The sequence below is a fragment of the Bos indicus genome, chromosome 1, assembly GCF_029378745.1.
Source record: "Bos indicus isolate NIAB-ARS_2022 breed Sahiwal x Tharparkar chromosome 1, NIAB-ARS_B.indTharparkar_mat_pri_1.0, whole genome shotgun sequence".
NCBI classification, from domain to species: domain Eukaryota; kingdom Metazoa; phylum Chordata; class Mammalia; order Artiodactyla; family Bovidae; genus Bos; species Bos indicus.
The window spans coordinates 2654756-2675500 of NC_091760.1; the positions used below are offsets into that span (position 1 = coordinate 2654756).

Consider the following 20745-nt stretch of genomic DNA (forward strand, 5'->3'; position numbering starts at 1 on the left):
TAGTAAATTATCCACACTAACTGGAACATTTCTGGGGATATACAGGTAAAGGCAGACTGAAACACTAAAAAACTCAGCACGTCTACTTTTCAATTCTATTACAACTGTGATCACCTGCTGTGACTTTTTAAGTGGGAATCCAGATTACTTTAGATCAGAATCACATTATTTTTTGGCCTTAGATATTTCATAAACCTGTCAGGTAAGATGTAGGTATTTCATAAACCTGTCAGGTAAGATGATGAAGTAATTTTTGGAGGCCCATTAAATATGTGTGAAATACTATTCTTTAACTTTGCCAGAATTACTGTGGGTTTCATACTCGTCTACAAATCTAAGCATTAGGGTGTTTAGGTATAAATAATAGGTTTTTATTCTAAAAAGTTGAAATTCAGAGATACTACGGAAAACGTACCTACCCACCACCAAGCCAAGCTCTGATCCCACAATTTCTAACTGTAAATTAGCCATAAAAATGTAGTTAAGATGGCTCTGAAAATTCCAACTTTTCTAAAATAAAATTACTTCTTCCCAACTGAAAGCAAATTAACATACCTATCTGTGACTTCATCCTTCTGAAGACACTTTATATCTTCATACTTTTTTCTCTTTTAACCTTTATTAAGCAAGCAGGTAACCTAAATACCTCATCATTTATCCTCAGGATGAAACTTCATTCAAATCTCAGTATTTTATGTTAAATTCACATCTCACTCTGAAAGGAACTTTTATTTATTTAAATAGTTATTTATTTAATATAACAACATTGAGATTTAATATAAATTTAGATAAAATTACAACTAGTTTTTTTCCTAAGGTAATACAACTTCATTTATTCTTCAACAGGCTTATCAAGTAAGCTGTAAGTTCGTGTCAAAACTTTATTAACAATAGTAATTTGACTATTAATTTCATATTCATACTTTTTAATGTGAAGAAACATACCCAAAATAGGATCAATCAGGATTATCTTAATCTCTAAAGAATCCTCAAGAGTTTATATCAAAAAGCATATATCCAAGTTGCCAGGATAACTCAGGATATGAAATAAAAAACCAACTATAATTCTCAAAACATTAATATTCAAAGATTAGACCAAAGTTCTGAATCAGTATTAAAAGACTCATAAAACATCACAGCTACCCTTTAGAACAGCACTGTCCAACAGAACTTTTACAGTGAAAGCTAATGAGCACTTGAAATGTGCCTAGTGCAATTAAAGAACTGATTTCTCAGTGGCTCAGTGACTGCTGTATTGGACTGCATAGGATTTGTATGTGTATACATAAAGCATATAACTATTGGAGAAGGAAAATGGCAACCCACTGCTGTCTTCTTGCCTGGGAAGTTCCACGGACAGAGAAGCCTGGCAATGTGCAGTCCATTGGGTCGTTAAGAATCATACACAACTATACCACTACTACCAGACTATAATACATAGCAGAGTTTGAGTCTTAATGTTGCTCAAAAACAGTCAAGTGTGAAAGGTACCAAAATGATGCTAAAAGTTTTAGAATGCTAAAAAGTCGGGGGGTGGCGGGAATTATCTTAAACCCTGCAGAACACTATTATCAAGCTATCATCAACAAAGCAAATTTATTTTCACTAGTACACAATAGACCTTCCATGTAATGTGTAGTAATATTCTAGGCGTCATGATGGGGGGAAATGTTTTATTTCCTTCTCCCTAGGGCTTGTTCTAAAAGGTGAAATCCACATAAAAAGAGTATCCTGAATTATTATTCCAGTTCACACATCTATAAAAACCTGTCCAAGTTATTTCATCCCTCTACTTCAGCAACACAACAGATTACTGTTTCTGTAACCTAAAATGTTGTCAGGACTAATAACACACTAATATAACTGACACTGTAATATGCATTTCACAACCTAAGTTATTACCTGTGCATCTTCATCTTCCTTATTTTAAAAATCCTTCTAAGTCAATTTACCTTCCCCCTGTGTTAACCCAACTGTTTACATAAATAAAACAATTATCTTAAATAATTCTTAAAAAGTCAGTGAAAGGCTATTAAAGAACTAATGAGAATTATTAAAAGGTGGTCATTCAGGTAAGGAAAAAATAGTACCTGTAAAAGGCAAATTACTTTCTACATAAGAAATTGCAGGGATCTCCAATTAAAAGATGATATAAAATGAAATTTTTAAGTAAAGAGAGTTAAAGAAAAAGCACCTAGCCTGCATACAAAACATGATTTAAAATATTTAGCAAAAATTAATAAAATACAAAGTAAATGACAACTATATAAACAAAAGCCACACTAAATACAGAATGCCTCAGGAGTTATGTGGCTTGGTTTTAAAAACTCATTTATGAGTCTTTTTATTATTTCACATAAAATTCTCTAGTGTAATTTTTATTACATTTAAATGAATTACAGTAATTGGAGGATTAGATAAACCATTAAATGGTAGAGAAATTCCACATTAATAACCTGGGAGACTCTAAAGAATGAATGAATAAAAAAGCTGTATGTAATATTCTCGCACTGCCAAGACCTATGTGTTTCATTTTCAATTAAAATTTTCATTTTACCACAAGAACTCAGTTTTCTTAAACCTCAAAAATACAGAGTTCCTAACCATAAGAGAATTTTAGGGGACATGAAGGGGAAACTTTATGCCAGAGACTACATTTATATCCTCTACCCAGTAAGGCTTTGCTATCTTTATTACCGAGAATTAATGCCCCCAAAGGACAAGTTTTAAAATGTTTTCCAACACTTTTGGTTTCATTGTTTATAAATCAAAATTCACACAAATATGATCAAGGTTCTGCAGTCACTCTTTACTGAGGATGATGCTGGTTGGCTTCTGGGTAGGAAGACGATGCTATGGCAGCAGAGCCCACAGTGTGATGAGTTGGTATTTCCATAAGATATAGAGTTATGTTGATCCATCCACGTCTATCCACTCTCACTTATGTCAAAGAGCACTCATGTGCACAACTGGTAGGATTAAGGATCATATAGCAAAGCTGAGATCAAATCTGTGATCTTTGCCTGAATGTTTTATGCTCAAAACTAAAGAATCACAAATTCCAATTTTATTAAAATGAAAAAATAACAGAAAAATTCAAAGCACTATTCAATTAAAATATTGACCATTTAAAAAGAACTTTCTTTTCTATATAAAATCTTTATTTCAACCCCTGACAGGGAATCAAGACTCAATGCTCCCATAAAATGTCACCAATAGTATTCTACAAACATTTAGAATATAGAACATTAATCTTACTAATATATTTGTAAGATACAGCTAAATAACTAGAACTAAACATTTCATACAGTGAACACTTCCTTTAGATGTTCAATATTACTTCTAGGTAAAAGTACACAGACCTAAAAACAAAAGCAAACTGCTGTCCCTTCATAAAATTTGGGGATTGTTTTACTTGAAATTAAAGTTAACACATATTTTTTAGTCTAACTGTCTAAGAAACTAGCTTAGAGTTCTGATAGCAATAGCTGTATATAATATCCCCCACAGGAGAAATCTGCTTCATGAACAGAACTTTTGTCTCCTGCTTTAATAAAAGGCTCCTTTTACTTATTTTATAAAATCTTAATACCCACCTACTCCCCTCTCCCAGATGTCTTTGGAGTTAATTCCCCCAACTTTTCATTCAAATTTGACAACCACTATTGATGACAGACAACTTAAGGCACCACAGTTTCAGTGTTAAGACTGAAAACGGCTAAATACGGTAATATATATACACACGCACACATTTATATATACTCTTAATCAAGAAGAACCGTAATCACCAGGATTCACTAAGCATCTTCCCCATGTTCCACTGAAGTTAAATAGTTATAGTCACTTATCTTCCCAGGAAAATCTTTTGGAATTATGCAATATTTATAGGGCTTTACCACGTTGGAAAATTTTTTTCACATAAATGTCTCGTTTTTTTCTAACTCTGTTAAATGCTTAATGTTTAAGAAATGACTAAAAGCATGTGTATTAGAATTTCTAAGTCAGTCAGTTCAGCCCTCTTACCATGGTTTATACTCAGCTATTACTAGATTCAAGTCAGTTATAAATGTCAGTTAACCTTTCCCTCTTGAGATGTGCAGTAAGTAGCCTGATTTGCGAATCAGCAACTGAACTACTCAACTGGCTTCACTAAAAATTGTCCAAATAAGCTGTCTCTCCTTCACTGGTGATGGCGTACCTTGCTTCAGTTGTTGAACCTCATGTAAGTATCAACAGTGACTGTAAGTTGCACTGGCTAATTATGTCCAGTGTCATTGCACAGACTGTGCTCTTTTCCAAATGCCACAGGTCAAAAACAAAACAAAAAAAAACAATGTCTCTTGTGAAGAGCTCAGGGGAAAAAAATACTACCAAAGTTTCTGATTTGGGTTCTGTTCACTTTTAACTTTATAAACAGAATTTGTTTATTTGTATTATCAGAGGTGTTTATTGGATGATGATAATATGGTCAATAAGGGGAACCTGTAGGTGAAGAGTACAGGTCTCTCTGGATCCACATATCCCAAAATGGCAAGGATAGGAACCGGGGAAGAATCCCTACACTGTACGGGCATCAGATATCTAGTCTAGTCCTTGGACAAAATGTCTGGGTTTTGGAAACCAAGGGCAAGAGGTGATGACTAGTCTATTGTATCATTTAAAACTCCCACCCCCCTAGTAAGTCTCCACCCTCCCAGATCCCCCAAGCGTGATTTTGCACAACAAGTTAAATAAAAGTAAACTGTTTATTAAAAGATACAGCAAAGGTACAGATACAGAGATACATACAAAGATACAGATATATATATATATATATTTACATATATATACAGTCTCGCTGTTTTCATGTGCACTATATTTAGCAGCACATTATTTAATCAGGCGGCATTTTAATGGGGCTGTTTTGACACTTGGCATTATTACTGCGTCATTTTGACAAGATACAACTATAGCCTCCTGGAAATTTCAAGGTGTGAATTCCACTTCTCCAACTTTTAATAGTAGCAAAAAGGGGAAGGAGAAGGGAAATGAAGTACCAAGGCTGAGCATTAGGTTAAACACAAGAATTCAAAAGGGCCAAGGTAGCACACAGAAGGGGAAAATGATTAAAATTAAAGGCTATCTGACAAACAACCCAGAGAAATATAGTAAGAAACCATTATTTAAAGGGCAACAGGCTATGTATCCGAGATGCTCACATCAGCCTACAGGGACCTTTTCCAATCCAGTTCTTGTGTTGAACCTGAGGATCTGCCTCTCTCTGCTCAAATCCCTCCACCCAATAAATTTGCTACCACCAAAATCTAGAGCTATAGAGCCTTGAAGCAAAACGGGAAGCTAAATAGTTGTACCTTGGGCTACCTTCCCACAAGTGCAAGGAGGGCCCAATGTTGGGTAGGGATGTGATAACACTGTTCTCTGCAATTCGATGCTTTTCACTTTGTGGCTTGGTTCCACAAAGTGAATTGCATCGAGTTACTGTCAAATGAGAAGCTGCGGGTTGTTTCATCTGTCGTCTAACCCGGCCCTGCCGTTTAACCCGGCCCTAAGAAGAGTGAAACAGAATCCAAATCAGATATAAAGTAACAATAAAATGCAGGTTCAGGTATATAAAAAGAAAAATACATAATAGTCCTCTTACTTACCTCAGAGGGCAAATTGCTGCTGAAAACATTATCATCATCTTTGTTTTCTTCACCGTTTTTCTCTACAGGGACCCACTCTCCATAAACACTATCTGCTTCTTTTTTCCGATGTTGCGATCCAGATGATACAGGGAATTCTTTTGTTAATGTTACCTGGCTTTTTGGTGGAGTTGGCTTTGCTGCAGCAATCTAAAAACATAATGTTTTTCTTAATTCAAGAATGTTTTTCTTAATTCAAAATTCAATAGATTTTCAACATAATCGGAAAATGACTATTTCTCACAGTATTTAACCTAAATTCAAAACTAAATATTATTTCAGTTTTACTTAAATAGTTCTACAAGTTGTGCTGTTTTACCAGTTCAAAAACATTAATACTCACATTCAGATTGAAAAAAATGGGTTTGGGTTCACTGAGTTTAAAGGGATGATGATAAAAAGGAGGTTCTTCTTCCTCTTCATCCGAAACATGCGGCTTATTCACTATTACATCATCATCTTCTTTACTCTGTGCAATCTGTTTGCATTTCTTAAAAAGTAAAAACAAACAAAAGATAAATCTTACACTTTATGTAGAATAACACATAATTTCTTAAATTCAAAACCACATAAAATTTATAGCTGGGTAACTTAGCTCACTACTTATTTAAACACACTCTAGCTGGTCAGTCAGTTAACAACATTTATTGAGCACCTACTATGTGCAGAGCACTGTACTGGGCACTGTCCAGGGAATACAAAAAAATAAAAGACATGGTCCCTGCTCTCAAGGAGCTTACAATCTAGTTCAAAAGACGGAATACATACACATGAGATAATTGAGGAACGCTTTTACAGAGCAACACAGTTTAACAAGTGCAAACTGATATAATACAAACTGAGTACATAAGTGCTCAAAGAACAAAAGCTTAAGAGAGAACAGAATCAGGCAGAATCTGATAATCAAGGAATATTCCTTGAAAGTTCTAAGCCAGATTTTCATAGTTAAGAAAAAGGATTAGCAGGGAAAGGAAAAGAAAGTCACTCTATAGTCAGGTAGTGGTAAAGAGGTGAGAAAAAACTTATTAAAAGGGATAAGAGGGCTGAAGATGAGGCTAAAATATATAGGGAATCACTAAGTGTTCATAAGGTTTTGGATAAGGAGCTTGGATTTGATAAGCAAGCAATAGAAGTCTTCACTAGGTCCTTAAACATAAAAAAAAAAAAAAGTTGTAATTCATATTGTAATAAATCTAAGGAAAGAGATTAAGAAACTATGCAATCCCCAAATGTATGGCTAAACAAAATTTGAAACACTTGCAACTGGGCTAGATAATAGCATGTCTTTCCATAAATGTTTTATAGGTTGAGTGTCTAAAGGAACAGAACTCAAGGATGGAATATAAGGCATGATGGAGAGGGTGCAATGATGAGGTCTGACACATAAAGCAAAGTCAATTCCTCCTTGAGAAGCAAAGGAACAGACTCCCATTACCTGGCTTTATAAAAAGGTCAGAGTAAATTTGGGTGGACTTGTCTCTATACAAGCAGTAGAATTTATCATATCCCCTATCAATTGAAAATATTTTAATCAGATAAAAAGCTCATTTAGCCAAAAACACAGAGTATACCAAGCTTGTAACCAAGGGGAACAGAATATATTGACAGTGGCAGGCTGGCATAAGGCTAGCCAATAACAAGTTTCAATATCTGAAACAGTGTGGTATTTCTGGATCCTAGCAGCAATATTTCAGCGTCCTCCAAAAAAAAAAAAAAAAAAAAAAAAACCAAACAAATTTTAATAAAACAAAGCCATAAGACAAAAAAAAAGCCTCAATTGAAAAGATCAAATTCTTAAAAACAAAAATAATTGTGTTTAAAATATATATGTTACTGCCAAAACCCGAACCGCAGGAAGAACTGATAATGGCCGGCCATTATCACCAATGGCTGGTACCAAACAGCCAAAACCCGAAATGTTGATGCGAAAGAAGTTCCTTTCAGGCAATGGCCAGCTATTCTCATTAATTTCCAAGCTCCGGTGGCAAAAGATCATTTCTGAAGATTGTCTGTGTCTTTGCGTATATGCAGTACACTCGTGGCGATCAGTGAACGCGTCGTGAATGGAAACGAAACTGTAGGCGAGCTTCTGCGTGTTGCTCACTCAACACCTCCTCCATTCAAACGAACCGTCCCACTCCTCAGTCAGTTTGGCTTCTAAAACTGGAAAGCAAAAGTAATGGGAAGTAACTTAGCTAGCGGAGCTTAGCCATCCCGGATAATGGCCTGCTAAACAGAGCTTCTGCCGCTGCCACGTCTGTATTTCGGGTTTTGGCCACTCGGTGCCAGCCATTATCAGTTCAGCCCACAATTCAGGTTTTTGGCACGCTCCAGAGTCAACATCACTGGAGTAATCCATTTAAGAATGAAAACAAATTCTGTCTAGCTTACCTCAGTTAGTTCTTCTATAGTAGCTCCTCCTGACTTTTTAGCAACTTTCTCTTCTATTGTAGGTGGGGGTGCAGGCTTTAGGTTTGGTGGTAAAGGAACACCAGCCTTAGCACACATGGCAGCTGCATTAGCTTTGGCTATTTCAAGTAACTGAGCCTTATCTGCAAGAGGAAAAATACAAAAAGCAGTTTTCCTGAAAGGCTATACATTTTATATTATCTAATGTTTTACATGCTAAAAAAATTAAAGGCATCAATTTTCTGCCCAAACTTACAGCTGTGATGAAATCATTCTTTGGCTCAAAGATTTAAAGAAATAAAGAAAATGCCCCATATTTAAAAGTGAATTAAGTCCGTATTTAGCTTCCCACTCAAACACTATACAAAATAGCTAAACTACACAACTACAATAATCACCCTGCTATACATGCTAACTCCCACACCTGCCAAAGCCTACTTTATTTTCCAAAACTATGGTGCCCCTTAAATTACTCTCCTTCTAAATCTCTTAATAACATTCTAAATCACTCTTTGAGCCCAATTTCAAAACTGCCACCATTTCAAAGTAACAAGTCTTAAGTCAGAATTTAACATTCCTCTCCATTGTGCTCCCGAAGTACCTAATCTGTACCAGTATTTACAGCAATCATCACATTCTGCTCTTAGGCAGTTTCACTACTTGGTAAAATAGACATACATGCATTTTATCTGTGTCTCTTGTACTAGCTGGTAATCTTTATGTTTTTTAATAAAAAAAAGCACTCAAAAACCATCTGTTAAACTGAATCATTCTCCCCTAAGGTTCTGTCTAGGACTTTTTCTTTTGACTAGTCTGACCTGGAAATGTCCAATCTACTGGGATAATGACAAATTATCCATTAACAGTAGTCATACATTATCCATCAAATTTTAGTCACCTCTGCTCACTTAAAAAAGCAGGAGATATTAGAACACTTCATTTTGTAAAAGACAGACAGACTGAAATCACTAACTCCCCACATGCAAAATTCCCTACTCACTTACATTACCCATTATACCAATTAGAATTATCCTCACAAACATTTAACAGTTCTATATGCCATTTTAAGACATGTAACTATTTAAAAAAGAAATGTCTGATTTCAGGCTTATTTGCAAGAACCTATGTTGGAATAATTACAGTAACAACACCTAATTGAACTTCTACTTGCCATTTTTAGTTATGGTATATGGTTCAAGCAGAAAGAAAACATTAAAGTATGGAAATACTTTGGTTCTAATATACTCCAAAGCTAATCTTTTAAAGCTAATTATAAATATACTTATTCCCACATTTTCTAAACAGAAGCTAATTACAAAAACTTAAAGATAGAAATATTTACCCTCAAAAACCAATAATCCCCAATATGTCATTAAACTCACAGAAAAAAATTCAGATTCAAATCATTCTTTAATACTATTAAATATTTAAATGACTCACTCAAATCTGTGAGACGTTTAGGTGATCTGCCTCTTTCTGAAGACCTGGATCGTTTGCGACGGATTGGAGACCTGCTAAACCTTCTTCTCAAGGGTGTTCGTGATCGCCGTAATCTGACTGGTGATATACTGAAGCTTCGTCTTCTTACCACAGATCTTGATCTTCTCCGACGGCTCGGGGTCCGGCTCCGTCGACTCGGGGTCCGGCTCCGTCTGCTAGGGGTGCGGCTCCTTCGGCTTGGGGTGCGGCTCCTTCGGCTTGGGGTGCGGCTCCGTCGGCTTGGGGTGCGGCTCCGTCGGCTAGGGGAAATGCTAAAGCTCCTTCTCCCCCCGGATCTGGATCTTCTCCTACGACTCGGAGTATGACTCCGGCTCCGACGACTTGGGGTGCGACTTCGAGCTCTACCTGTTTTCCGGTTATCCCTGGAGCTTGATCTTTTTCTTTTTCTTTCCCTGGACTTGGATCTGTGCTTTGGAGATCTTTTGCGCTTCTCTTTTGATACAGATCGCCTTCCCCTGGACTTTGATCTTGACCTGCTGCTCCTCCTCCTGCGTCTTGATCGTGACCGCGAACGTGTTTGAGAGCGATGAGACTTGGACTTAGATGATCTCTTCCTTGCCCTAGAACGAGATTCACTGGTGCGTTTTCGAGATTTGTGTTCAGAAGACTTGGAACGTTTACTTCTCGACCTTAATGAAGAGTCTCTTTTCTTCTCTTTCTCACCTTTGTCACGGTTCTTATTTTTCTTGCTTTTTTCATGTGTGTCCTTAACCTTTACAAAAATTTCATAATCATCTTTTTCCTCTGAAGACGACTCTGAAGCTTTTTCTGGTATACTAATTACAACTGGACTGGCAGCAGATTTATCCCGTTCCACCTCACTCGGAAGTAAAGGTCCTTCAATACCAGCTCTAAGGTTTGTAAGACGTTCCATGTCTTTAGGAAGTAATGGTCTCACTAAATCAGCTTCATTAATATCATCAATGCTGGCAGGAAATCCTGAATCAGACAATATCTCTTTAGTAGTGAGAGATACTTCTTTATCTTCTCCACTACTTTCTTTAGGACTGATAACAGCTGCTAACATCTGGTCACTCTCCTGTACAAGTAATGATCCTTCTGCATCCTTGTTGATAAAATTATTAGATAAATCAGGATGAATGTCTTGAGCAGGCAAAGGTCCCTCTATGTCAGCTTCACTGCCACCACTGGGACTGGTGGAAATTACCATGTCATGTTCAGTATCTTGAGTAGTTAAAGATACTTCACCATCATATTTACTAACTGAACTGAGAGCAGATGCTGTGCCAAATTCAAGATCCTTACCAGTTCCCGCTGCTTCAGATTCAAGGACAAGGGGACCAAGAGAAGACAGAGTTCCTCCTAGCTCAGTTTCACTAACACTAGGACAGGTATCCAATACTGTGCATTGTTTAGTCTCACTGGTAGGCAAAACTGCCTCTTCACCCATTTCACCAATAGCACCAGTGCTGGCAGCAGACACTGTGCTACATTCCATCTCTTGAGCAATTAAGTGATTATTTATGTTAAGGTCTGTACTTATACAATTTTCAGTTTCATTAGAGCCACTCTTCAGGAGTCCTTCAGCACGTGGCTCTTCCTCTGAATGCATGGCTATCTCCTGCAGGCCAATCTCTGAAGCAACACTTTGATCACCAGATAGTAAATTCATTCCTTTTATAACACTAGATTCTAATATTACTGCTGTAGACTCTACAACTGTCTCAGCTGGTATTACTTGAGTTTGCTCTGAGACAGTGACAGGAGGCTCTGAAATTGTCACAGTGGACTCTTGGACACAACTAGATGGTTCTGAAACAATCACATTAGGTTGAAGGATGGACACCACTGGTTCCAGAATAGGCACAGTAGGCTCCAGGGTAGAGACAACTGGCACAGCAACAGTAACATGCTCTGGCTCAGACAAGGCCAGGGGCTCTGGTACAGCCTCAGCTGGTGGGTCCAGGACAGCCACAGCTGGAGGGTCCTGGACAGCTGCAGCTGGAGGGTCTAGGACAGCCTCAGCCTGTGGCTCTGGGACAGCCACGGTTGATGTCTCTGAAACAATCCCAGCTGGGTGCTCTGGAACAGCCATGGCTGGCAGATCTACAGTGCTCTGTGATGGCTCTGCAATAGGTACTGCTGGCTCCAGCAGAGACATAGATACCTCTGAGGCAGTCTGTCCTGAAGCCCTCATGGAATCATAAGTTTCTGCTGTCTCTGATATAACAGAAGGCTCTGATGTTAACACAGTTGGTTCAGCTGATGTTGTGGGAGTTTCAGACACCATGTAAGTCACTGGTCTCTCTGCAACCATTTCATGCTCTTCTGCTCCAGCAGCAGACTCTACAGGTGTTGACATAACTGAAGACTCTGGCTCTAGCTGTGGTTCTGGAACAGTCACGTCAGCCTCTGATGCTAACACTGAAGGCTCCGATGCTGACACTGAATAATTAGCAGTCACTGCCAAAGGCTCCGCAATCTCACTTTGACTCACAGGAGGTTCAGGCAGCGATACAGACTCTTCAGGAGCTAATGCTGGCACCTCAGCAGACCATGTATTTTCAGCTGTTAATGCTGACTGCTCAGCGGCTAACACTGGACCCTCTGGTGGTTCCTCAGGAGGCAATGGTGGTGTCATTGGTGGCTCTTCAGGTGGCAATGGTGGCATTGTTGGAGGCTCTTCAGGAGGCAAAGGTGGCACCATATATGCCTCCGTGTATGTATCAGTATAAGAATCGGTGTAAGAATCAGCTGCCATAGACATCATTGAACGATCAGCAGTATAAGATGACATCATAGATCGGTCAGCTGCAGAGTACGATGACATCATAGACCGGTCAGCAGCAGAGTACGATGACATCATAGACCGGTCAGCACCCATGGACATCATAGATCGGTCAGCCATTGGGGACATCATGGAGCGCTCGTAGGCTGACATCATAGAGCGTTCATAAGCTGACATCATAGAGCGCTCAGCCATAGGGGACATCATAGAGCGCTCATAGGCTGACATCATAGAGCGCTCGTAGGCGGACATCATAGAACGCTCAGCCATAGGGGACATCATAGACCGCTCATAAGACATCATAGAGCGTTCATAAGATGACATCATGGAACGTTCTGCAGCATAGGACATCATCATAGAACGTCTAGATGCTAACATCAGGGGTCTAGGTGCTAACCTATATGGCCTGGGAGCTATTCTATAGGACCTGGGTGCTATCCTATAGGGTCTAGGTGACATTCTATAGGGATCAGGAGTTAGTCTGTAGGGATCATGGCCTAATCTATAGGGATCCTGCCCTAACCTGTAGGCATCATGACCTAGCCTGTAAGGGTCATGACCTAACCTATACGGATCCTGAGCTAACCTGTAAGGATCCTGAGCTAACCTGTAGGGATCAGGAGATTTTGAACCCAACATAGCAGAATCTTGGGTACTAGATGCTAACATCTGGGCATCCATGGTACCAGACGCTAACATCTGAGCATCCATGGAGCCAGAAGCTAACATCTGAGAGTCCATAGTGCCAGATGCTAACATCTGGGAGTCCATAGAGCTAGTGGCTAACATCTGGGAGTCCATGGTGCTGGTTGCTAACATCTGGGAGTCCATGGAGCTGGTTGCTAACATCTGGGAGTCCATGGAGCTGGTTGCTAACATCTGGGAGTCCATGGAGCTGGTTGCTAACATCTGGGAGTCCATGGAGCTGGTTGCTAACATCTGGGAGTCCATGGAGCTGGTTGCTAGCATCTGAGAGTCCATGGAGCTGGTTGCTAACATCTGAGAGTCCATGGAGCTGGTTGCTAACATCTGGGAGTCCATGGAGCTGGTTGCTAACATCTGGGAGTCCATGGTGCTAGAGGCTAACATCTGGGAGTCCATAGTGTTGGATGCTAGCATTTGAGAGTCCATGGTGTTGGACGCTAGCATTTGGGAGTCCATGGTGTTGGATGCTAACATATGGGTCTCCATGGTGTTAGAAGCTAACATATGGGATTCTTGGGCCATCAAGGGATCCACTCCTACTGTTACAGAAGTCTCCCCCACTAATGTAGTAGGCAGCTCCTGTGCTACCGTATTATAGGATTCCAGCGCTGTCGTCGAGGGCACCTCCAGGGACTGCGACACGGTCATCGTTGACAGCTCCGTTGTCACCACAGACTGAACAGAGATCTCCAGCGCCACAGTTGCCACAGGCTGCCCAGGCAACTCTGGCGCCCCAGGTTGCCCTGGCAACTCCAGCACCCCTGTTGCCAAGGGCTGCCCCAGAAGCTCCAGTGCTCCAGCTGCCCCAGACTGCCCCGAGAACTCCAGTGCCCCAGCTGCCATGAGCTGCCCAGGCAACTCCAGTGCCCCAGTTGCCACAGGTTGCCCCGACAACTCCAGCGCCCTAGTTGCCGAAGGCAGCCCTGGCAACTCTGGCACCCCAGTCACCGAAGGCTGCCCTGACAACTCCAGCGCTGTCGTTGCCACCGGCTGTCCCGGCAACTCCAGCACCATTGCCGCCTCAGGCTGCCCCAGCAACCCTGTTGCCGTTGTCACCTCAGGCTGCCCAGGATGTTCCACCGCTGTCATCCCCACAGGCTGCTCCAATTCTGTCGTCGTCACAGGTTGTTCGGTCAACTCCATTGCTACTGTTACCACAGGCTGCCCTGGCAACTCTACTGCTGTTGTCACTGCAGGCAGCCCTGGCAACTCCTGTGCCATCACAGGTGGCTCTGGTACCTCCTGTGGTGGCTCCAACCCCATGGATGGTGCTGGAAGCCCTGACAATTCCTGTGACAACTGTGGCACTGATGTCACAGAGGGCCCCGCCAACTCGGGCACTGCTGTCGCAGGGGGCCCTAGCAACTCAGGCACTGGGGTAGAAAGGGGCCCTGGCAACTCTGGCGCCGGGGTAGCAGAGGGCCCAGGTAACTCCAGCACTGGAGTCACAGGGGGCCCCTGCAACTCCGGCATGGAGGTCGCAGGTGGCCCCGGCAACTCCATCACTGAGGCCACCGACGACTCCTGCAGCTCCAACGCTGTGGTCTTGGGCAGCTCCAGCATCTCCTGCGGTCGTGTCATGGATGAATCTGCAATCTCTGACGGTCCTTCTACAGGCTGCTCTGGCAATCTTAGCACTTCAGTTGCTGACGACTCTGGAAAATCCATTGCTGTTGATGTGCTTGGCTCAGGGTGCACCTCAGTAGGTGTCTCTGATGACACAAGAGTTTCTGATAGCTCTAGCACTTTTGCTACTGGAGGCTCTAGCAACATGATCTTTGATGGCTCTGGAGGTGTGCTCTCCAAAGATTTCTGCACAGATTTCATCTGACACTCCACTGACACTGTTACCACTGGCTCAGATGACTTTAGCACTACTGTTGTTGTAGGCACTGGTGCTGTTGCAAAGGAATCCAGAATCTTTGTTGTGGATGGTTCCAGCATTACTGCCACAGACTGCTCTGACGGCATTGAGACTACTGACGTAGATGCAACTGACAGTTCTGTATGTTTTGTAGCTGGCGTCAAAGTTTCTAAGATGTGTGGCTCTGAGACCTCCATCGAAACTACAGGAGGTTCAAGCACAACTGCAGGAGATTCACTGGTATCATACAGGCCAAATGCTCTTACAGAATGCTCCAGTGCCATCTCTGAAGGTTCAGAATCAAACTTCAAAAAGGAATCCGACTCTATGTTCCCATCATGATGTGATTTCGGCTTTGACTCGGATTCTTCTGACTGTCTTTTATACTTTTTCTCCTTTTCTTTCTTCTTTTTCTTCTTTTTATTTTTGTGCTTTTTATGCTTCTTCGACTTTTTGGTAGGAATTTCATCAGTAGGATCTGTTTGGACAGACACACATCTACTTTTTCTGGATGCCTCCTTCAAGTCTAAAATTAAAGAAAATTAATTATGTCAAATATTCCCCAAGATAGATTTAGATAAATCATATAAACAATACCTTACATTCCATGTTAAAGATACCATAAGACATTTCCTGTTAAATAATTTTCCATAAACCAGCTATATGAAGACTGGCACCTTTGCAACATTTCTACAACTAAAGCCAGGGTTAAAAATAAGTTCTTAATTTATTATAAAAGTTCTTAGAATTACATTAAAATGTATTTTTCCTAAGTTCATCTAAAACAATTATTTTCTCCAGCTCTCAATATACAACTTTTAAACTACACTTACATATAAACATCTTTCATATTGTTAACTATCAGAATTCCTAAAAATACATATACTGAATAATTTTTGTGACTGTTTCGTAACTCCTATTTACTCATTCAAGAAGCAATGTGGCACTGGCTTTAGAACAGACTGTCTGCTTTTGCATACTGAATCAATGCACCACTCAATTGCTGACACTGTCTTTCAGAGGCAGAGGACAAACTGAGTTAAAACATGCAAAGTACACTGAATAACGCGTGGCATCAAGTAAACTCTCAGCAAATGCTGCTGCTGCTGCTGCTAAATCGCTTCAGTCGTGTCCGACTCTGTTCGACCCCACAGACAGCAGCCCACCAGGCTCCCCCGTCCCTGGGATTCTCCAGGCAAGAACACTGGAGTGGGTTGCCATTTCCTTCTCCAATGCATGAAAGTGAAAAGTGAAAGTGAAGTCGCTCAGTGCTAGGGAACGCTTTTATAAAGATGGCAAAGGTCTGAGCAACAAACACAAAACATGGAACCTAAATCACTCATGCTGTATTCTAAGAAAAGTAACACCTCTTCCCTTCTCTTCTAAAGTTACTAAGAAGTTAATTTACAACCCTTAAGAGGTTAAGAACATTTCTGCATATCTAAACCAAAATATGGTGTACACTTTATTACTAGATGAGATTTATTCTAATGCCAGTATAAAATCTGATAAACCTTAGTGATCTCAGAAAAAGATCAGAAATCCAGGTCATCAAGATTATGGAAAAAGTGAATTAACACAAGACAAGATCTGTTTCAAAACAAAACTAATCATTTTCTACTAATTGTTTATATTATGTACCAAATCTACATTATACTTCAACAAAAGTTGCTCAAGTCATGAATCTAAGCATGGCCAGTCTATACTATTTTTTTTAAGCCATACTCCGTATTAAAAAAAAAAAAAAATCCATAAAATGTCTCCATTTCCAAAACTAAAAGATGGTTGATGATAAGACATTTCTAAGCACCAATTATTTAATCAGTTCCCCACATGCTCAATATCCAGCAATGCTTCCTCCCCATTTATTATACCTTTAAAAGTAGATGCAAAAACAAAGTAATCTCTAACCTTGAGTTTTAAATTAAACTTTCCAGGCTTTTAAAATCATTACAATTTGGTCCAGACTCCTGTACCTTCCAAAACTTGACACTTACACAATTTTTCGATGAAAATCCATATTCAAAATCCTGGCACTGAGGCACTACAAATCTAATACAGTTACATTCTACCAGTAAAGCAAACAACTGCAATTGTATTTTCAAAAAATGGACATAAACAAAAACAAGTCTTCAGTAAATCAGTTAAATTAAAAATTCAACTTACTGACACTTTAGATCTAATGAACATCTTAAATACCGTGCAATCAGAAATACTATTATTTAACTATTAACTATTTTTAAAAATTTAGCTTTCAAGACAGGTAATTATCTTCAACTTACCTGGCTTATATCGTAATTCTGTATCTAAGACCCCAGAAAGTACTTCCTCTATCTTCTGAACTATGTCTTCATTTGGTAGGTTCCTGGCAGAGGCAGCTGCATCACCTGCCTGGTTTCCTTCAATAGGTGTGTTTGTTTCACCATTGAGCTGTCCTTCACTCCTTCCACTTGACAAGAAAAGTTATCAAAATTTGTTAATTCTATCATGACATATAAATATTTGTAACAATTTATTTAAAAAAACCTCATATTATTCATACATTTCACCATTTTGTATTTAATTTTGGATGATATTCCCCTTTTCCCCATCAACAGTGCTTCCTTAACACTACTTAACAGTTGGCACATTTTTATTTTCATACAATTTCTTAAAGTTTTCAGAAGTGTTAAAGTTAAAAAAAATCTTTAAAACAGGTTTCCAAGCTCTTTTAAAAAAAAACAAAAAACTAAATACTCCCCAACCAGCATATTTCTCTCAGGGGAAAAAAATTACTAAGATCACAATAACAAAACCAAAGAAGAAAAACACATTACCTAACATTATGGTAAATGCTATAGTGACAATAAAGCTACACCTCTGGATGGATCACAATCACCATCAGCAATATGAAGTAACAAAAATTTAGCCACAGACATTTAGTCAAAAGTATAACTGGTAGCTTCAGATCAGGTTGAGACTCTTCAGTTACTGAAATGCCATAATATTGAAAAGAAAAAATACATTTATATAGTTTTCACCCAGTTACCAAAAATCATGTAAACCAACTCATTTATAATAAGAGTAAATGAATCAATCACTTAACATATTTTCAATTCATAGGAACAGAAGAATCTTGACAGAAGATACATTTTAATATATCATTTATTTTTATCATTTGCCACTTGTATTATTTTGTACAAATTTACAAAATTGTTTAGAAAACTATTTTCACAACAGCATGTGTGACTTACTGTAACTTAAGCTTTAACTAACAAAAAAATTCAGTAGCTTTTCATGATATTAAAGAATATTTGGTTTTCTAATACAATGAATCATACAATAAATATTAACATTTATTAATTATTAATTAGGGTCACATGGTTCTACATTTCTAAACTCATTTATCCCCACAAACTCTGAAATCAGCACTACTGTTCTGATTTTTCAATGAGGAAAATGAGGCCCAAAGAAAACAAAACAACAAAAAAACCTAGCTGAAGGTTACACATCTATTAAGCAGTAAAGCTGGCATTCAAAACCAGAGCTCTTACTCCTAACCATCTACATATAAAAACTTCACTCAAACCAATATACATAAAAAAATAAATGACACACACAGAAAAACTACAGCTCACTAAAATAGCAAATAATCTTGACACTGATACTGTATAAAGTTACTTGAAAAGAAGCTTTTTACTCCTCCAGTAATAAACTGCTTTATCTAATTTTCTTTTTAGACTTTCTTCCTGGACTTTCTTTACATTTTTCCTAAGCACTTACCCTGTGCTTATCTTACTAAAAAATCTACGGATTTAAAAATCAGAAAAGTAGGTATAAAAAACAAAACAAAACCAGGCAGTCTATAAGAAAGTAATCATCTTAAAGCTATCCGGTTGTTCATTCAACTACTGAAAAAGGGTGGAAATTTCAAGGCACCTAAATATCAATACAATCCTACAATAAACAGAATTCTGTGGAGCCCGGAAAAATGTTCCAAAGCCTACTGAAACCATGATAAAAGTTCACAATATACAGGTGAAAAAAAAACCAAACAAACACAAAACAAGATGATCACATTTCACAAAACACGTGCATCTGTATGGACAAGAAAAAAAAGTTAAAGAACATAAAGATCAATAACCATGTCTTTTAAAATTCGTTTCTCTATTTTTTCTAAACTTTCTACGACAATAAAACTTCTAATACAAAACCTAATTTTTGAAAAGTACAGAAACAAGACATTACAATTACCAAACACAACTACTTATTGCATGCAACTATTAAAAAGTTTCCAGGAAAATTCTATTCCCTTAGCTCAGGTCGTTTCTCACCATCCTAAAAATAACAAAATTTCAAAAAGCAACTAAATCAATGAACAGATATATTTCCCACTTAAAAAAACAAGGTATACGCAAAGAATTCCAGCAAATCTCTATCACTGCCCCACAACCTCACGTTAATTGGAGCGTTAAGTTTACAACTGAGTTTCCGGCTAATTTTCAAATTCACCTCACGCCTGATTCTAGCTCTCAACTTTTAAAACACAACAATGCATTTAACTGGGAACAAATGTTTACGTTACACAAAATAAAAATACAAAAAGACAACCACTAAATAACATGACCCACGCGATTTTCCTTCCTGAGTAAGCAACTATTTCTTTGCAAGTCTCTTCCCATTCAAATTGTGTGGAACCAAGGGTAAACTAGTAGCGATGACAAAAACAGCATGTTGGTCAAATATGTCAATTGGGGCAGAGGAAGCAAGAATATTTAGACCAGTACACGAACTCCACTTTCCACTTGCTAAATTTAGTAATTACTAGTAATTCAAAGTTTCCTTCCATCTTCGCCTCGAATATTCTGTCAAAATAGCTAACGTTAACTCGAACTGTTTTAATTTAAATTTCTAATCTACCAGACTATTTAAAATGCTACCTGGTGGAAGCCACAGGACATTAGGACCCAAATCATCTTCTCAAAGGATCCCGACCCCCAAATGGTCCGAAGCTTGCAATAATAAAGCGTATTTAAGATTATTCAAGAAACGGCCGTTAGACCCCTTTCCGGTCAAAGACACCGGCCGGCGAAATCCGCGGAGGCGGAGAGGGGGAGGGGAAGCGCGGCGGCAGAGCTGAGGAAGGAACTAGGCCCATCCCTGGTGGACAAGCAGGCCTACAGTAGCTAGACGGTAGGGGATGCCCAAACAGGACAGAAGGCTGAGCATCTTAAGTCGGTTCTAGAAGAGAGAGCCTGGGATTACCTCGGAAAGGGCGAAGTTCCTCGCCGGGAAGGGAGGGAGCGGATGGGGGTGGGGGGGCCGGAAAATGGATCCCAGGCCCAGGCGGGGCTGTAGCCGGGCCTGAGACGAGCAACGACAGCGTCTCCGAAGAAAGGTTCCATGGAGGGCCCCGTGGGGTCCCAGCGGTCCTTTGGGAGCAGAAGAGTCTGAGGAGCGCTTACCTTGATAGTTCCTGTTGAATTTCCCGGAATTTACTGACCACGAAAGACCTAAAAATCTGCTCGATGTTGGTCGCCATGGCGTCCGCTCCGTTCTCTCAACTCCTCCTCACTAGTCCTCCAGGCTCCCAGCATGCCTCGGGAGGAGGCGCAGCGGCCAATTCCGTCTCTCGCCGTCCTGATTGGCTCCTGTGGGAGAGCCCAGACCGGCACGCTCCGCCTCCGAACCTATCAGTGAGCACGGCCCCGCTCTCCTTCGCTGTTTCTGAGCGTCTAGGGTAGAGCTGCTGACGTTTGCGCCGCGCACGACTGTGTCCGCCATGTTAGTGACTGACGCAGGCGCCATTACAGGAGAAGTCTCTCTCGAGGTGGCTGTGTCAGCTTCAGTTGTCA

The 20745-nt window shown here is 39.7% G+C and overlaps 1 protein-coding gene across 8 annotated transcripts in view; it reads right to left on the reverse strand.

The window, feature by feature from the left end:
• The window catches only part of SON (SON DNA and RNA binding protein), a 31079-nt gene extending 10568 nt beyond the window's left edge, over positions 1-20511 (reverse strand). For 6 of the 8 annotated variants that reach the window (XR_011565303.1, XM_019965153.2, XM_019965759.2 and 3 more), the window contains exons 1-6: positions 20356-20511; positions 17194-17360; positions 9534-15437; positions 8076-8236; positions 6028-6174; positions 5646-5834 (exon numbers count right to left, since the gene is read on the reverse strand). Coding sequence is in view for 7 of the 8 variants with exons in the window: in XM_019965153.2 (XP_019820712.2) it covers positions 5646-5834; positions 6028-6174; positions 8076-8236; positions 9534-15437; positions 17194-17360; positions 20356-20432 (6645 nt within the window). In the remaining variant the exon portion in view is untranslated. Of the gene's footprint in view, positions 1-4731; positions 5546-5645; positions 5835-6027; positions 6175-6313; positions 7848-8075; positions 8237-9533; positions 15438-17193; positions 17361-20355 lie in introns of those variants that run through there. The other 2 variants (XM_019968474.2, XM_019971519.2) reach the window with 2 other exon arrangements.
• Positions 20512-20745: the final 234 nt, after the last annotated feature.